The 17,566-nt window shown below is 38.5% G+C and overlaps 1 protein-coding gene across 2 annotated transcripts; it reads left to right on the top strand.

The window, feature by feature from the left end:
• Positions 1 to 1,202: 1,202 nt before the first annotated feature.
• LOC141780123 (uncharacterized) lies at positions 1,203 to 9,403 on the top strand. 2 transcript variants are annotated; one of them, XM_074655214.1, is made up of 11 exons: positions 1,208 to 1,327; positions 3,206 to 3,249; positions 3,381 to 3,400; positions 3,516 to 3,649; positions 3,755 to 3,881; positions 4,077 to 4,243; positions 5,393 to 5,546; positions 5,703 to 5,789; positions 6,041 to 6,211; positions 7,600 to 7,662; positions 8,037 to 9,403. In XM_074655214.1, the coding sequence occupies exons 3-11, from the start codon at positions 3,388 to 3,390 to the stop codon at positions 8,156 to 8,158; spliced, it is 1,038 nt and encodes a 345-aa protein (XP_074511315.1). In that variant the 5' UTR covers positions 1,208 to 1,327; positions 3,206 to 3,249; positions 3,381 to 3,387; the 3' UTR covers positions 8,159 to 9,403. The 2 variants fall into 2 exon arrangements, with proteins under 2 accessions (XP_074511314.1, XP_074511315.1); XM_074655213.1 differs by lacking the exon at positions 3,381 to 3,400 and having other exon boundaries at positions 1,203 to 1,327; positions 3,206 to 3,246; positions 3,495 to 3,649.
• The last annotated feature ends 8,163 nt before the right edge of the window (positions 9,404 to 17,566 follow it).

Below are 17,566 nucleotides of genomic sequence, written 5' to 3'. Positions count from 1 at the left end.
AATAAATGATGACGTACAGGATGACCACATTTCTGGCACATGGACAAGATAGACAACAATCGAGTGTGAGTGCTGAATGTGAATCAAGTTTTATTTGTTTAACGTTTAAAAATGTGAGGGTTGGAAGTAACAAAAATGAATTGATAAAAATGGAGGTGATGAAAATGCATGTGAATTGAAACCATAAAAATGGATGAATGTACGATGGGGAAAATGATGAATCATGGCTCTGTCTCACAACACAACACTATCAAAAACCGAGTCTAAATAAAGTAAACATCTACAATAATAAATCAAACAATACCTCTTATTATTAGAAAAACAACAACTAAACACTAACAACAAATAAATAGCTCACACACAGCTCATTCTAAGGTAACGAAAACACAACGATTCTTATTTTCAGGTGATGATCACTAAAGAAAACATGCTTAGACATGTGTCATCTTTAATAGTCACTTATTATGTAACATTGCAGTAAAATACAACATACACGTTACTGCAGCAGTAACATTAATCCAAAAACATCACAGGCTTATGTAATAGTAAAACAATGCACAATGAGTACTTTTAGTTTTCATACTTTAAGTAAATATTGCTGATAAATTAAAAAAGAGAGAGAGACTCACACTCTGCCTTTTATTTACTCCTCTACTTCATGTTTTCATTTTTTATATATATATATATATCTATATATATATATATAGATATATATATATATATATTAGACATTTGATATTGCAATATATTGTTGTTAATTGTATTTTATTTGTTTGTTTGCTTTATTGACACAACAAACATAAATGATTTCTCTATTGTTTTCTACCATTTCCGTTTTCTTTTTAAATATCTATATATTGTAATTTGCTTAATTAATTGTATATATGTGTATATACATGTTTTTGTTTTTATTTTGTTCTTTTTTATTATTATTATTATTATTATTATTATTATTGAATTGACGCTTTGGTAATATTGTTCACCTAACAGTCATGCCAATAAAGCATATTGAATTGAATTGAATTGAATTGAGAGAGAGAGAGAGAGAGAGAGAGAGAGAGAGAGAGAGAGAGAGAGAGAGAGAGAGAGAGAGAGAGAGAGAGAGAGAGAGAGAGAGAGAGACAGAGAGCGAGCAGGTTAAAAACAGCAGTGACGTGTTTCCGCCTGTGGGAGGCAGCAGTGAACTAAACTGTATCGAGTCTACCGGAAACAGGAAGAAGAAGAAGAAGAAGAAGTCGAAGTCCAAGAGGAATCACAACCAGACAGTGGTTATACACAGTCTGAGCTCACATTCAAACAAACCTGCTGGATAACGTGGTATTTTCAGGTAAGACGAGTTAATATGAGAGCATTTAAACTGTGATTATTTAGCCAATAAGCGGAAACAATACAGGAAGTAGTTTAAAGGTGAGCTGATGTATCCTCTGTCTGCTGAGACGAGTGTTGACATCATGGTTGACATGAGATGAACCGGTTTACAACTGCACAATGTGATGCTGTTATTGACCTGTTTGTTGTGAGGTTTTCAGTGTTGTTAGGTTAATGTTATAGCAAACATACTAGCTAATTGGTAAACTAGTAATAACTACTAGTTAAGTAATATAACCATTAATTGCACCCTGAGTTTCCCTTTAAATTTCCCCATTAGCTTCAAAGTTAGCCTGTAAACATTAGCCTGCTTCTTCCACACTGACTGTAAGACAATAATATATTGTGTATCTGCTCTGTGGAGCTGTGTGAAGTCCCCTCCTGCTTCAAAAGCTCCACTATCATCCAGGTCCCCAAGAAACCCTCAGAAACCCTCAGAGAGACTGGTGTTGACCCACCTGGAGGACATCACTGGACCCCTTGTAGTAAACAGGTTGTTTAATACATCTCAGTCTAATGAGGAACCATATAATAGGGTAGAAGAAGTTTAATCTGGCTGCTCCTCTACTAGCACACCTGTCACACCTGTGAGTGTAAGCTAGACCTATACAATGACATTTACAGTAATGCAAAACACTGCCAAAGGTAAAGAAATTCCTTAGCTTGTTTAAGAAGAAGAAGAAGAAATTACATTTTTTTCACTCTGTTATTTACACAGTACACACAGGCCCGAAATACACACACATGCAGCAACAGGACCTATATACATGCATTAATGGAGAGATGTCAGAGGGAGGGGTCTGCCTCTGACAGGCGCCCCGAGCAGTTGGGGGTTTGGTGCCTTGCTCAAGGGCACCTCGGCAGTGCCCAAGAGGCAAACTGGCATCTCTCCAGCTACCAGTTCACACTCAGTACTTGGTCCATGCGGGGACTTGAGCTGGCGACCCTCCGGTTCCCAAGTCAAGTCCCTATGGACTGAGCTACTGCCGTCCATCTTCCATCATCCAATCTTACCTATATGATATCAGGACTGTGGTGGCTCTAAGTATTTAATACTCTTATCAACATTGGAGTGGACAAATATGCTTGATTTATGCAATTGTATGTATATATTTATTATTAGAAATCAATTAACAACGCAAAACAATGATACATTTTGTGCAGAAACCCTCACAGGTACAGCATTTAGTATAAAAAATATGCTCAACTCATAACATGGCAAACTGCAGCCCAACAGGCATCAACAGCTGTCAGTGTGTCAGTGTGCTGACTTGACTATGACTTGCCCCAAACTGCATGTGATCATCATAAAGTGGGCATGTCTGTAAAGGGGAGACTCGTGGGTACCCATAGAACACATTTTCATTTATATATCTTGAGGTCAGAAGTCAAGGGACCCTTTGAAAATGGCCATGCCAGACAATCTAGTATGACATGGTTGGTACCAATGGATTCCTTAGGTTTAACATTTTTATATGATGTCATGTTTATGATGTCAAGTTTTATATGATGTCATTATCTTGACTCTAGCTACTCTAGCTAGAACTTCACTCTACATCTCAACCTCTGAAAGATTGATTGCGTTAAATAAATTAGTGGAGTTAAAACAAATTTGCATTAACACGTCATTATCGCGTTAACTTTGACAGCCCTGATAGAAATACCTTAGCTTGTTTACCTATATGATATCAGGGCTGTGGTGGCTCTGTTGTATTTTTGTAAGTGAGCAATGACGTAGGCTAACATACATATTCATTGTGGTCCTCAACCTTGAACTTGAGGTCTGTCTATCTTCGTTTTATCTCTTTACCTGACTTTTTTTTTTCTCTCTTTACAGCTCCACTCCTCGGTTGTGTCCCAGTCAGTCCCAGGACTTCTGTGGTAAGTTTGTTTTTATTACTTACCATGCTCTATGTCTATGTTGAACAATTCAAAATTAGGTTTTAGACCAAGAGCGAGTGGGCCCTTTCTCATACATGTCTTGTTCAAGTTTCTCTCTGTTTATGTTTCAGGTTGAAGATGGCACAGAAAGGTAAGCCTTACTGTTGTCAATCTAGAAGCATTAGGCCAGTGTGTATGAGAAAGATGGCACTGTTTTTGTTTATCACAGATTTATTCCTAACTAGCGTTTTCTTTGTCTGTTGTAGAGAGAAGAACAGAGATTGGTGAGGAGCAGCGGGAAATTTTGAAATCCTTTTTTAGGGAGGGAATGATGCGTGTTGGTTCACCTTTAATACCAAGTGCTGCATCAGCTACTGGTTTGGAAACATGCGTCATAGAGGTGAGGTTTACTTTAGTGCTGCACTATGAATGTGAAATAAAGACATCCTGCTGTACTGCTGGTACAAATTGGTGAAAAACCGTATCATTATTTTCTCTCTTTCAGAACTGGATTGGAAACTACAAAAGGTCCTTTAAAGCTTCTTGTGAGCCTCGGCGCTCAAAACTGAAACTTCACACACGAGAGCTGACGCCATACAATCTTTTTTGTAGAGACCTGCTCAGAAACAAAGGTGAGAGACAATATTTAATGGAAGCTTTTAATTGTTATACTTGTTGTTGTATAGTGACCCTGTTTACATTAGGAGTTCACAGGGGTCGTGGAACTGATTTTCAGGATAGTATTTGACATGTACTCCACACACTGAAGTTGCATTTATCAATGTAAAGTGTTAAGTTTTCTGTGCATCTATGTGTTTTTTTCTCAGGCACAATGAACGATATTAAGGGCAGGTGGTCCACTTTAGGGGACGACGAGAAGCAGGAATACTATGAAGAGGCAGCAGCACTGAGGGCACAAGGGCAGGCAGAGGACCTTAGCCCTGAGATGAGGGAGCTCAAAATTAAAAGGCATCTGAAGCAGCTGAAGTTAGAGGTTTGGAAAGAAGCTTAATTTGCTAGTCATGTGTGGTGTTATCATTATTAGGGATGTCACGAGTACTGATACTTGGCTGCCAAGTCAATGCCAAAATTCGGAAAATGTGACAGTACTTGTTTTTTTCTGCAGTAACGCCGGTACCGTAGGTATTCTGTCAGGGCTCCAGACTTAACAGCGTCCCGTCGTCTCGGGAACCATAGACAACTTCTCTGATAATGCTACATTGTGAACAACAAATCCGTGTTGAAATCAACAGCAGGAGAGCTAGTTAACGTTAGCTGTTGCAAAGTCACGCTTGGCTAAATCACGGAGCTAACGGCTGAGGTGCAGTGGTTGCATTGAGTGACAGTATGATGCATTCAAGCTCTATTTCGTAAAAAAAAAAAAAAGTATTTGGCGAAGGTAAATTCTAATAAATTCTATACATGTAATCCTGTAAAATGTATAGGGATTGATAAAAAATTTAAAAAAGTAAAAAAGGAGTGTATGTTGCAGTGAATGTGATTTATTGTTGTGTTTTTGTTTTTTACCGTGATACCAAATTGGGTATCAAGAATCGTGGAATCTCACTGCTATTGGTATCGACTACTACATTTCTGGTATCGTGACATCCCTAATCATTATAGTATCAGATGTAAGCATGATTGACAGCAATTATGACGTTGGCCGAACATCGTGATAGACAGTCGGAGAGTTTATATTTAGATTCTTTCAGAATTTGAAATGAATTCATCCCAAGATAAATATTCCAGCTGTTTTGTTAACACGTAGGGTATACTAAATTAAGCACGTAATCCAAATGTCTGTAATGAGCAGTTATTAAGCTTGTGAAGGCAAGCACAAGAGGTGTTTAATCACAACAATATCTACTCTACATGAAAGAATGTGCACAGTAAGACCACGTGTAGTCTGTAGTAGATGGGTCCAGTGTTTACAAGGCTATCAGCATTAAATATTCTCCCATTGAAGAGATCGTCAAAGACTTAGAGCACCCCTCTCAAACTAAATTCCTACTGATTGGGCCAGTCTGTTCAGATCAAATGATGCATTAGTAGTCAGATTTGGCTATGAGTCCAATTATTAGTGGAGTATTAGACCCCACAGCTAACTATTTGCTATTTTTGTGCTCCTCTAAATATTGTGCAGGTGTCCAAGCTTGAGGCTTTGGGTGTGGAAACGGCCATTTTCTCGTTCGACCGCCAAAAGCACTGCTCGAAGGCGTACAAACTGAGCAGCAAAGGAGCCGCCGACTTCCTTGACACATCGGACGCAGCGAACAACTTTGCACTACATTTCAGAGGTGATTACTGGTGTTATGAAAAAATCCACACAAATGGACCATAATATTACAAGCATATATATATATATATATATATATATATATATATATATATATATATATAAATAATACAGTTTTATGAAGTGAATTGTTGTTTTCTGTTTGTTACATTTGCAGCAGGCTCCTCAGCCTCAACAGCCAGTCCCAAAGATCAAGTCGATGTACTGGTTAAAAAAGTGCAGGAACTATTCAACCAAAAATATAGTAAGCATATTTTCTAACTTTTTTTTTAGGACGATGTTAAAAAATGACATATCTTGATAACTTAATATGCCTCCATGGATCAGTGGCATTATTTTTTTAATTAATAAATGATTTATCTAATGTCCCCATCAACCATAACATGATGTCATGTTTACAGACTGAACACTGGCTGTTGACAGGAGGGGGAAGAATTGTTAAACAGTGTCAAATGGTGTAACGTGTGCATGCATGTGTGTACCTCTGTGTTTCAGGGGAGGCTGGAGGTACTGGAAGGCTCCCCTACCAGTCCCTGTTGAATCAAAGCATGATCATAAACGCTGCTGGACTGCCCAATGGCCTTACCCTCAGGAAACCATCCTTTTATGGAAGGAAACAATTAGAAGCCATTTTAGAAGACGCAGAGCACATTTCATTTGAAATAAGTAAGTGACATCCATGGACGTGGGAAGCATCGCAAATGTGGGTGGGACAGTCTAACGGGGGTCTAGGGGTCGTCCTCCGAAGTATATTTAACAGAGTAGATGTCATTTCCTGTACTCTGGTGCCTTTTAACAGGTGGTTTGATTTCTTTATCTGGCTATACTAGCATGAGAAAAATGATGGGTACATTTTGTCATTTCCTCCAGAGGAAGTGGTTGGCCCCAGATCACATATTTGAAGGTATTAAAAAAAGCTAAAAGTAGCCTACAGAAATTGATTTAATAACTAATTCAGAGCCAACTCATTGTTTATTTAAACTTGAGGATGTCAATTGCAATTTCTGAATTTCTTTAATGGTGTCAAATCAATGAGTAAAGTAAAGAGGACAACGGTAGTCAAAGTATCCCTATGTAACACTATACAGAGCCGAATGAGGTATAAACAAACTTTATTTATTTAATAGAATATTTTCTATAAAATCCCAATCTAAGTGAATATTAACAATAACATAAATAGGAAATTGTAGAAAATATAAAATGAAGAAAATAATAAAATATAACCCTGAGCCTTAACTCTGCTGCCAGTCTAGTCCTCACAATATTATACAATTAGCTTTGGCTATACAATATGAATATAGGCCTATTAGGGCTGTCAAAGTTAACACGATAATAACGCAAATTCGTCTTAACGCTGCTAATTCCTGTAACGATTTTTAAGGTTGTAGCAGGTAGCTCAGTTTATAGTTTATAGTAGATAGATAGAAAGATACTGGTATCATATGGAACTAGAAAAACCTAAGGAACACATTGGTACCAACCACACACCCAAACTTGCGCTAAATTTTGGTGAAGAAAAACTGTCATGGCCATTTTCAAACGGGTCGCTTGACCTCTGACCTCAAGATATGTGAATGCAAATGGGTTCTATGGATACCCACGAGTCTCCCCTTTACAGACATGCCCACTTTATGATAATCACATGTAGTTTGGGGCAAGTCATAGTCAAGTCAGCACACTGACACACTGACAGCTGTTGTTGCCTGTTGGGCTGCAGTTTGCCATGTTATGATTTGAACATATTTTATATGCTAAATGCAGTACCTGTGAGGGTTTCTGGACAATATATGTCATTGTTTTGTGTTCTTAATTGATTTCCTATAATAAATATATATATACATTTGCATTAAGCAAGCATATTTGCCCACTCCCATTTTGATAAGAGTATTAAATACATGACAAATCGATCGACAGCCCTAAAGCCTGTAGGCTATGGCTGCAGCTTTATGTCTCAAAATAGTCAAATAAAACCTATACACGGTACACATTATCGTATGATGCAAATGATATGACCAAATCTTCACGTTTGTGTCATAATGTCCTCAAATCAACAGACACAGCAGTTGGCATCCAGACGGAGTCGGAGGAAGAGATGTTTGAGGCCATGTGCGGAGATGGTACAGTATTTCTTCTTGTCATTGTAATACATTTTGAACGCCAATCGCTACAACTCAGTTTTTGGTATTGCTTAAGTAAAACTTCTGTTCTGCCATTGACATTTAACACCAAGAGAAAAGCTCATGTGTTTGAAAATTACAAATGATATTAAAGTGACATTTAACAGCTTTTATAAGCTTGGTATTCTGATCATTTTACACTTTGAATTGTCTGTTGAGATTTTAGATGCCAATAATGTGTCTATTTCTGATCATTTACTATAACCATATACATGCTGACACATATTACACATATTATGTATTACAAATTTGTAGTTAAGAATTTAAATTTGTGTTAATAAAGGTGTTATTGTGTTTTGTTTGATGTAATTTAGATGCACAGCAAATGAAAGAAGAGTCCTCAGAAACAGACAGTGATGTAGCCGTGGTGTGGCATGTGGTCCCGTCATCTAGCTGTGAGGAAACATCTACCAATCTTCTTTATCGGAAGTGGTGACGCCTAAACTGGAATATGGATTCTCCCACCAGGGCACTGCAGAGGGTGTTAACCTACGGTATAAGCAGCTGTCACTGAAAAACATTACTGTTTCATATAGATCTGCCACTTAAAAGCCAAGATGATACTTGAAATGGTTCACTAAGACAATATTTTGCACACAACTGTCTAATCCTAGATGGTTCCATGAAGGTTTGCTTTCATCTGTGATCATGAATGATGTGGTACGATGTTTCCTCTAGGTTTGACTGCTTCGGCCTGCCGGATAGGCTGAATTACATGGAAATGTCGGTGTATAAAATCATGCTCAAGACATCTGGACTTTTCCATTCGATGTAGCCTAATGCTCCCAGTGCAGCCATAAAAACGGCATCTTGGGTTTGAACATTTCACTCAATATGAGTGTTGTTATGATATAGCTTCAATGAAGCGTTGGAGAGCAGATGCAGAATATATTCTGTAACATTGTCTTACAGTGTGAAAAAAAGAGTAATTTTTACCGGCTAATTTTGAAGCTAATGGGGAAATTTAAGGAGAAATGCGATTAATTGTTTTATTACTTAACTAGAAATGACTTAGTTAATCAATTAGCCACAACAAAAGCTAATATGACATCAATGAAAACCTCAAAGCAGACACTTAAAAACATGCTAATTAGTAATGCTAACTGCTTAGCTACAATATAAGCAAACGTTTTTGCAAGCTAGCACAAGATCAGCACAGAAAGCATGTAATAATATCTAGCAATTCTATATCTTTTTTGTTTTGTTTTCACTTCTTGACTGAATAATCACAGTTTAAATGCTCTCATTTTAAATTGTCTTCCCTGAAAATACCATAAAAATGGAGGCCACCAGCTGCAAATAAACATGGAGATGAGAGATATCACTTTTGCGATCCAAATTATTGAGTCAGTGACAGCTTATGCAACACGCTACCTTAGTGAATGTTGAGTAATATATCACATGGGGACGTATACTGAGAATTACTTGAGGTGTTTTCCATCTTGAAGCACATTCTGCCTCGTGCAAGATAAACGTATCCTCTCATGTATTGTTCTGAAGGCCGTTGGTTTGTGCCTCTCAAGACCTGCTTTCAAGGTTAACTCATTAGCCAAGCACCGTAGATATAACTTGAGGCATGCAACAACCTTGGTGAAATTTACAACACTGACATTTTTTTTTCCTATCTTATATCTTTTTTTATTGTATTTTTAAATAAAAAAAAAAGAATAATTAACTTCCATCATCACTATATTGGTGATTCATCTTTGAATACTGTCATTGTTGTTCATGTGTGAAATATATAAATGAAACAATAATTTGTTAAATTATTTAACAAATTATTTAAAACAACATGTTATGAAAGGTATGATGTGTAGGATTTGGCGGCATCTAGTGGTGTGGTTGCAGATTGCAACCAACTGAAAAAAGAGTGCCTCACTCAGAGGCCATCCTTACTATAATACTACTTCAGAAGCAATGGAAGTCAGACGGCAGCTGGCGGTACCACGGTTTTGCACTCTGCGGCTCATGTTACTGCAGTTTCATAAGCTTGTTAGAGAATTACAGTGGCCTTCAGGTAACATAAAAATGTGAAAAGCCCTCACTTGAGCCAGTGGGTCACGTCTAGAAGGTAATTCCTAAGCTGCGAAACTCTTGTGAGATGGTTAAGGTTATGCATTGACCTCGAATAGTTAAGGTTAGGGTAGGTCGTCTTGAGAGAGTTTTCGCACGTTTTCGTAACTTGGGGGGGGGGGGGGGGGTTACCTTCTAGACATGACCGAGCCAGTGTTTGGCTGTTGCTACTGTAGAAACATGGCGGATTCCACGAAGAAGATCTGCTCCCTATGTAGATATGAAGGGCTCATTCTAATAACGAAAACACAATGATTCTTATTTTCAGGTGATAACACACTGATGAAAACATTAGACCAACATTACACATTGGTCGTTTAAACCTGCAGTAGAGGTTTTTTTCAAGTTTTTTCGGACTTCCTCTTCACCAGTCAATGAGTTCAAGCTGAACTCTCGCCTGATTTCCCAGTGTAGGTCCTAATGTTAGTGGGCTGCCAGCTGTAGACTGCAAATATACACAGGGAAGCACACACACTCCATCTTAACTTTACACACACACACACACACACACACACACACACTGCACTCTGTCCCTGAGGCGGAAGTGTGAAAACTCTTGAGTGTCATGAACCTCATCAAGAAGGCGCAGTTGGCGGGTTTCTGTGTTTGGGTCAAACAAAGCGAGGCTTTGTTTGACTGTGTAATGCAGCGAGATAATGGATAGTAATGTGATCAGCCATGTCTGTCTACCAATAGGACGACTGTGGACTCCAGCGGACTCAGCACACCTGGTTTTTCTCGGATAGTGTTGCTCTGGCTGAAGCAGCAGTTTCCTCTTTATTTATAGAAATATTAAGTGCATTACGGCAGTTGCTGATATTTTAATTATATGCATCGTTTTAAGGAAAACAAAAGTGTTGTTGAAATAATCATATGCAGGTCTATTATAGTCCTACTCAACAAGAAGACAGGTGTTGTGAAATGCAATAACCTTCTTGTCAATCATTTTTTTATTGCACCAGCCATGACGTGCCCATGAAGCTGTTTTATTATTAATTAATTAATTAATTAATTAATTAATTATTATTATTATTTTATTTTATTTTTTTAAATGTATTATTATTATTAAACATTGTGAACAAACAGACAGTCATCAGGTTGTGGATATTTTAACACAGTTCCAGTGTTCATTCATTCATTCTAAGCCTATCGCTCCTTTTTGTGGAGCATAGGCCGTTTACCACAGTCCGCCAGAGTCTTTTGTCCTGGGCTTTCCTCTCCAGTTGTTTCCATGTCAGCCTGCTCTGTTTGATGTTTGTGTCAAGGTCCCTTCGCCAGGTGTTCTTTGGCCGGCCTCTCCTTCTTTTGCCTTGTGGGTTCCATCTAAGGGCCTGCCTGGTGATGCTGGTACCGGGTTTCCGGAGTGTATGGCCAATCCATCCCCTTCCCGATCTCCTTCTCCTGATCTCTTCTTCAACAGGCTTTTGACCTGTTCTCTGCCAAAGATCATTGTTGCTGATGGTATCTGGCCAGTGGATGTTTAAGATCCGCCTCAGGCAGTTGTTTATGAATGTTTATACTTTTGTTATTATGGTCTTGGTTGTCCTCCACGTCTCTGAACCATAGAGGAGTATTGGTTTGATGTTGGAGTTGAAGAGTCTTAGCTTTGTCCGCCAGCTGATTTCTTTGGAGCTCCAGATGTTCTTAAGTTGTATGAATGAAGCCCTTGCCTTGCCGATTCTGGCTCTGACATCTGCATCCGTTCCGCCCTGCTTATCGATGACACTACCGAGGTATGTAAAGGCTTCTACTTCTTCAAGTGCTGTTCCCTCCAAGGTCACTGAGTCTTCACTGGTTGTGTTGACCTTGAGGACTTTACTTTTCCCTTTATGGATGTTGAGGCCTATTTGTGATGATGTCTGCCAGTATTCTTGTCTTTTCTTTAGCATCTGTTGTTGACTGTGAGACAGCAAAGCCAGGTCATCAGCAAAGTCTAAGTCGTCTAGCTGTGTTGTAAGTGTCCACTGGATCCCGTTTCTCCTCTGTGCTGTTGCGGTCTTCATTATCCAATCGATAACCATGAGGAAGAGGAAAGGGGACAGTTCCAGTGTGTAAAACGGTAAATGTCAATCAAATGAATATGAAAAGTAAAAGTAAATTAAATTAAATATTAGAAATAAGCTACGTAAAAATGATAAACAATCAAACATGTCAATATAGCTTAATAAGGGGCTACAGAAAATAATTCTTTAATATACAAGATTTTACGTTAACTTTTTTTGTTGTCAGTAGGGTTAATGTATCTTTGTACAAATTTAATTCAACTAAAAAAATATTAAAGTTTGTGAAGGTTTTAGAAAATCTTGCCTTATGTTTGTGAAATTTGACAAGAGGATTTGTCTTGTAACTCAAAGACTTATTATTATTATTATTACATTCAAATTTAGTGATAATGTCTTTAAGCGTAATTTTGATAGAACGTCCAGTCTTGTTATAAACAAACTTCTCTATATCCCTCCAAAACACAAATGAGATTTTGCCCATAAAGCCGTTTGATCAAAGTTTACACTTACATAGTTTGATCCCTGATATGTTTAATAATTATTATTTTGTTCTTATTTGTCTTCTGTATCCTTGAATATGAAGTTTCTTCTCAGTAAACCTTGAGATGAAATAAAGATTACAATTAATTTCATGGATGTAGAATTCTCTGTTTAGGTCGTCGTCATTAGTTGTTACCATGGCAACATAGCCTATACGCCTCAGTGGGTCTGTACCACAAATATAGACAATCAACATATGTTTACACTACGCTACATTCAGTTAGAAATACTGTACTGTACAATCACCATTCCACCCAACTTAATAAAAATACATCCAAACCAAACGTGAAAGAGAACAACTGCCAGTAAAACATGAAAAAATGAACACCCAAACTGCAAAGAACACCTAAAACAGCAGTATTTAGAAAGAATATCATAATTATACAATGGAAATATATTGCTTTACACATACTTTTTCAACTCTCCAATTATGCCTTATTATGGAAATACAATGTAAATGTTGCAAAGTAATAGAGTGATGTGCTTCAAGACAAACAGACGCTTCTTAGACTTGCAAAACCGAACACAGTACTGTCAAATAAACTAACAGATTACTCTTTATTGTTCAGTATCATCACTGCATGAGATGTAGACATTTATCCTAATTTAGTGTTTAACTATTAGAAGTCGTCTTCTTTATTACGTTTGCCGGTATTGCTACATCTTCCACATTGCTGCAGACCTTGTACAGTAGGTTAAGTGTTGTGGATGTATGTACTGTACTGTATGCGGCGACGGTGCTCAGTATCCATAGATAGAATAATGCCGGGGGATCAGAGCGACGAGGAGGAGCCTGAACAACCACAGTTACATAAAATAATTGGAAGGTTGTATAACTGTTCGATGTTTGATGTTACATGTTTTTGATGGTGCTCCTGCGGCAGAGCTCCACTCTCTCTGTCAATTAAAAACATTTAGTGATTGGAGGTCACATTTCGTCTTCCCACGTACACGTCTGTCACTGTGACTCGCATAAAACAGTGCTTATAATGGTTGTTAAATTTATTCAGGTAGGAGCTGAGGTGAAATGATGGATTTCTTTTGTTGAAATGGGGATACATTAAAAGAGGCAGGTGCATTAACAAGCGCAACAGGGTTTTAAAAAAAGTTTTGCCGTGCCAAACATTGACATTATTGAAACAGGCGGTTTTCACTGCAGACATTTTGACCCCTTTAGAGTGAAGGCTAAAAGACGTACTATAGAATACAGTCGACATATCTGACCAGAAACTTATTAAAGCAGCAGTGGGTAGAAATGGAGCAAATATGATTAAAAGTTATTAGTAAAGTTATTTCACGGTCACTATATCCTGACTGTAGTACATGAGACAGGTAATCTGAAAAAAAATCATGTGCCTCTGTGTCCTCCGATGCTCCATCAGACAACGCAAAGCCAATTTTAGACATGACGCAATTACATACAAAGTCAATGGAAAGACGGGGGTGGATGCAAATTTTCCCATGTGATGTGAATTGCAAAAATAAAAAGGAAAATATTTGAACTTCAGCTAAAAAATTGTGCGTATACCAGGGCTTTATGAAGCTGTTTCATAAATAGGCTATACAGAGACAGGGGGAAATGACAGAAAGAGCTGTAATCTCACACTCCACCACACACGGACAGTGCATCCTTTGCTACCTTGCTTACCACTAATGCACAGTATTGTGTATCGGCAAGAATCTGGCGATATGATAAGTATCATGATACAGAGGTTACGATTCAAAGTATTGCGATACTGTAAGTAAACGGATATATTGCAATTTTTTAATCTAAATTTAGGAAAACTGTCATAGTATAAAGAACACACCGCCATATGCATAAAATCTGAGTAAAAAAAGTTCTTTATCCTATCCCATTAATACAGTGGGATCTGCATTTATCACAATCCCTGTAACATCCAACATCATAGCACTACTTTGAGAGTGCACATACACTGAGAGGGCACATATCTTTGCAAATGTAATAGTATAGAATGAGTTCATCTTTGCATGTAAACTACTGATAAAAAATTCATACAGTGTTTGTGAGAATCGATGCAGTATCACAATACATAATATCGCGATACTCGATATTTTCGATATTTTCTTACCCCCATAGCTGGTACATTGGCTATTTCAAATAAACACAAATGGTCCAATTAATAATAAAATTAATGTGAATAATGTGAGGCAAAAAAAAAATGCTGCTTTCTGTCTGAACAACATTTCATGAGTGGCACTTTGTGTCGAATTCAGTGCCAAGGCAATCAGAATTATTCATTATGTTCAGTATTAGCAACAAATGTATTCCACCATTATGTACTATTATTTTGGAGCCCGTGTTTCTTCACCCTGGCTAAATTTTACCGCAAATGTCAAGAGGAGGGTTTTGAAAATGTACATTTCAGAAATAGGACAGTATTACATACAGCTGATAAAGTAAAGCGGACATCTGCAGCAAAGATACAGAACAGAACAGAAGTCACGTAAACCTGTCTGCCTTTTTCTCTCCACTTCACGTTGCATGGCTTAACCGGTCTGTTAAAGGTTAGAAGAAGAAGAAGAAAAAGAAGATCCAACTTTCCTAGAACATTATATTTACACATAGGTGACAGCTCCACTTAAGGACATGGAGAAGTGTGTTATTCTGAGAATCCATTTCCACTCAAGTGACAATAAGGGTATGAGGAGGAGGAGCTGTGAACTCATGTCTTGGTCTATCTAGTCCTGTGACCATTATCATATCATCAAATCTTTCCATTAGCAACACGTGCACCACTGATCAAACCTGTATTGTACATGTAGAGAATATGTGGCCAACAGTACAAAGGATGTAATAACAGCTGAACAATTTGTTGCACATAAGTACAAATAGCAGCTTCTGAGGATCTGAGAGGTTTGTGATCATGGGTCCTCTCACCATTTGCACTGTAGAAAGACTCTCACAACTAAATATATCCTATGTACGTTTTACTGTAGAAAACTGATATTCTTTCTTATTCTTTTTTCCCCTCCTCATTAGGACATGATCTGACACGAGTCTACTTGTTATCCAGGATTTGCGTCATTGTGTTTGTCAAGCTCTGCATGGATGCCTATAAACAGGAGGAGTTTCACATGGCTGACTTGTCAGTCACATACAGAAGGAAACTGGCCAGGTGTTTGAGTGTGCGTGGGAGTGTTCTTGTATCTTTAAAAGTTTGAGTTGTTCAGCTGCACTCTGTTTCCTGAATGAAAGTTAGCAGACAGATGACACATGTCTTGTTCAACGTGTCCTCATACAATGGTTCATATGATTTCTTACGAAAAAGTTGTTCCTCATTTTTTATGCGTTTTCCTACGAATGTCCAGCAACACATGTTGTTTCCACTCATTGCATGCATTCTGTCTTTTCAAAATAAACTTCCGTGTTCACAGGAAACAACTTGGTTAGGTTTAGGTAATAAAAAACGACTTTGTTAGGTTTAGATAAAGATCAACTTGGTCAGGTTTAGGCAACAAAACTACTTGGTTAGGTTTAAAAAAAAGATCAACTTGGTTGGGTTTAGAAAAAGATTGACTTCGTTAGGTTTAGGTAACAAAACTACTTAGTTAGGTTTAGAGAAAGATCGTGGTTTGGTTTAGAATAACTCCGGAAGTGGCGTTACTTATGTACGCAAGTTACGTGACAAATAAATCAAAGTTGACTTGAGACACAAACGTCAGTCTCCTGGGCGAAAGTCCAGTGTTTTTTTAAACACCCACCCACCCTGACCTCGTCCTGATGCGATGTTTGTTGCTTTTCTGAATTGATTTTGTGGGATATATATGAATTACAGTGCATTACTTTTTGCAGGTATAACTACAAACGCTGTATGAGAACAGCCTGCGCAGTTTGTTTCTTTGTCCCTCCTCTTCTGCTACATTCTCCTATCCCCAGGCCCCTGTATTGCCGTTTTCCTTCCATCCAGCAGATGTCCTCTGACTTTCCCTCCTTTCCTTTTCATCACCTGACGGCCACACCCATCTACACACCTACACGTTCAGCCCCAACAAAACGTAGCAACACTTTTAAGGTACACTGGCTCTTCTCAATTATCGTTTATCATCTCCTCGCTCCTCGCTCCTCCGGCTTGTGACCCAGAAGTCAATCTCAGCGCTCCATCGTGAAGGATTTCCCAATCCATAAAATGCATCTTGAGGAGCGAGACACAAGTGTATCCTTTTGCAGAAGTCTTTTTGGCAGCCGTGACGTATAAGAGGCGTGACAATGGACAGATGATACAGCTGTGCCCATGGCGTCTCTGAGGCAAGGATGTCTCATTTTGTTAAATCTCTGTTGCCTCGCCTCCTCTCACCTTGTGTCTGTTCTATATGAGCTAATTATTTTATTATGAGTATTAGGCCTTTCTAATATGGTGGGGTTTATATACACGTCGCTGCTGACACACCCACTGAACGAGAGAAAACGTATACCTCAAAGCCCGTTGCACAACGTTACACATGTTGTCCAGGCCGGTGTTACACCGAAATCTGTGACCATCCAAATCTGTGACTGCAGAGAAGCCAGCGACATATGAGGTCACTGTTTCTGATGGCTGTCGTCAGGAAATGTGACCCCACTGTTACCTGTGTGTCATAAATACGTGACAAAAACCCCACAAAAATAATTAATTTCTTAAAATGATTTCAATATTTTTTACTTTAAAGATATATTCACAAATCTCTAAAAGAAAAGCGAAAGAGGAGCCCGGTGGGGTCACATTTTGTAAGAAACGGTGACCTCATGTTGCTGGCTCCTCTGCGGTCACAGATTTCGGCGTGACACCGGAAACCGTAGCGAAACGGCTGCACACTGTTTTCAGATTGAACGTATCCCTGCTTCCACCTCACTCATCTGCTCTGCCTGGCCTTCCCCGCCCTCCTCCTCCTCACCTGCATCACCCACCTGCTTCCCATTCCCTCTTGTTAGATCTTTGTTCTGTGCCAGTTTGTCATGTTTCAGCGCGGTTACCTGTCTGCCTGTTTCCTTGCCTGCCGGACCCTTATTGAACTGCACCAGTCTGCCTGTTTTCCTTCCTCTCCTAACCATGACATGTCTACTCTTAAGATCAAGGTAATGAAATAAGAATCAAATAAAAGACATTATCTTGTCATTAGTTGACAGAATTGCTATTAATAATACTTCCCTAGTTCCACAAAGTGCTCCGTATGAAACCCCAAACCCTTTATGTTTTCCAGAAACTCAGTGCAGCCTGACCACTGAACTA

This window comes from Sebastes fasciatus, chromosome 13 (genome assembly GCF_043250625.1).
Source record: "Sebastes fasciatus isolate fSebFas1 chromosome 13, fSebFas1.pri, whole genome shotgun sequence".
NCBI classification, from domain to species: Eukaryota; Metazoa; Chordata; class Actinopteri; order Perciformes; family Sebastidae; genus Sebastes; species Sebastes fasciatus.
This window is presented reverse-complemented; position numbering and strand designations above follow the sequence as displayed.

Bases quoted from the DNA above. Each gene is read 5' to 3' on its own strand.
- LOC141780123 (XM_074655214.1), top strand. The intron at 3,882-4,076 runs GTGAGAGACAAT...TTTTTTTCTCAG, and splicing joins AGACCTGCTCAGAAACAAAG to GCACAATGAACGATATTAAG. The intron at 7,663-8,036 runs GTACAGTATTTC...GATGTAATTTAG, and splicing joins TGAGGCCATGTGCGGAGATG to ATGCACAGCAAATGAAAGAA.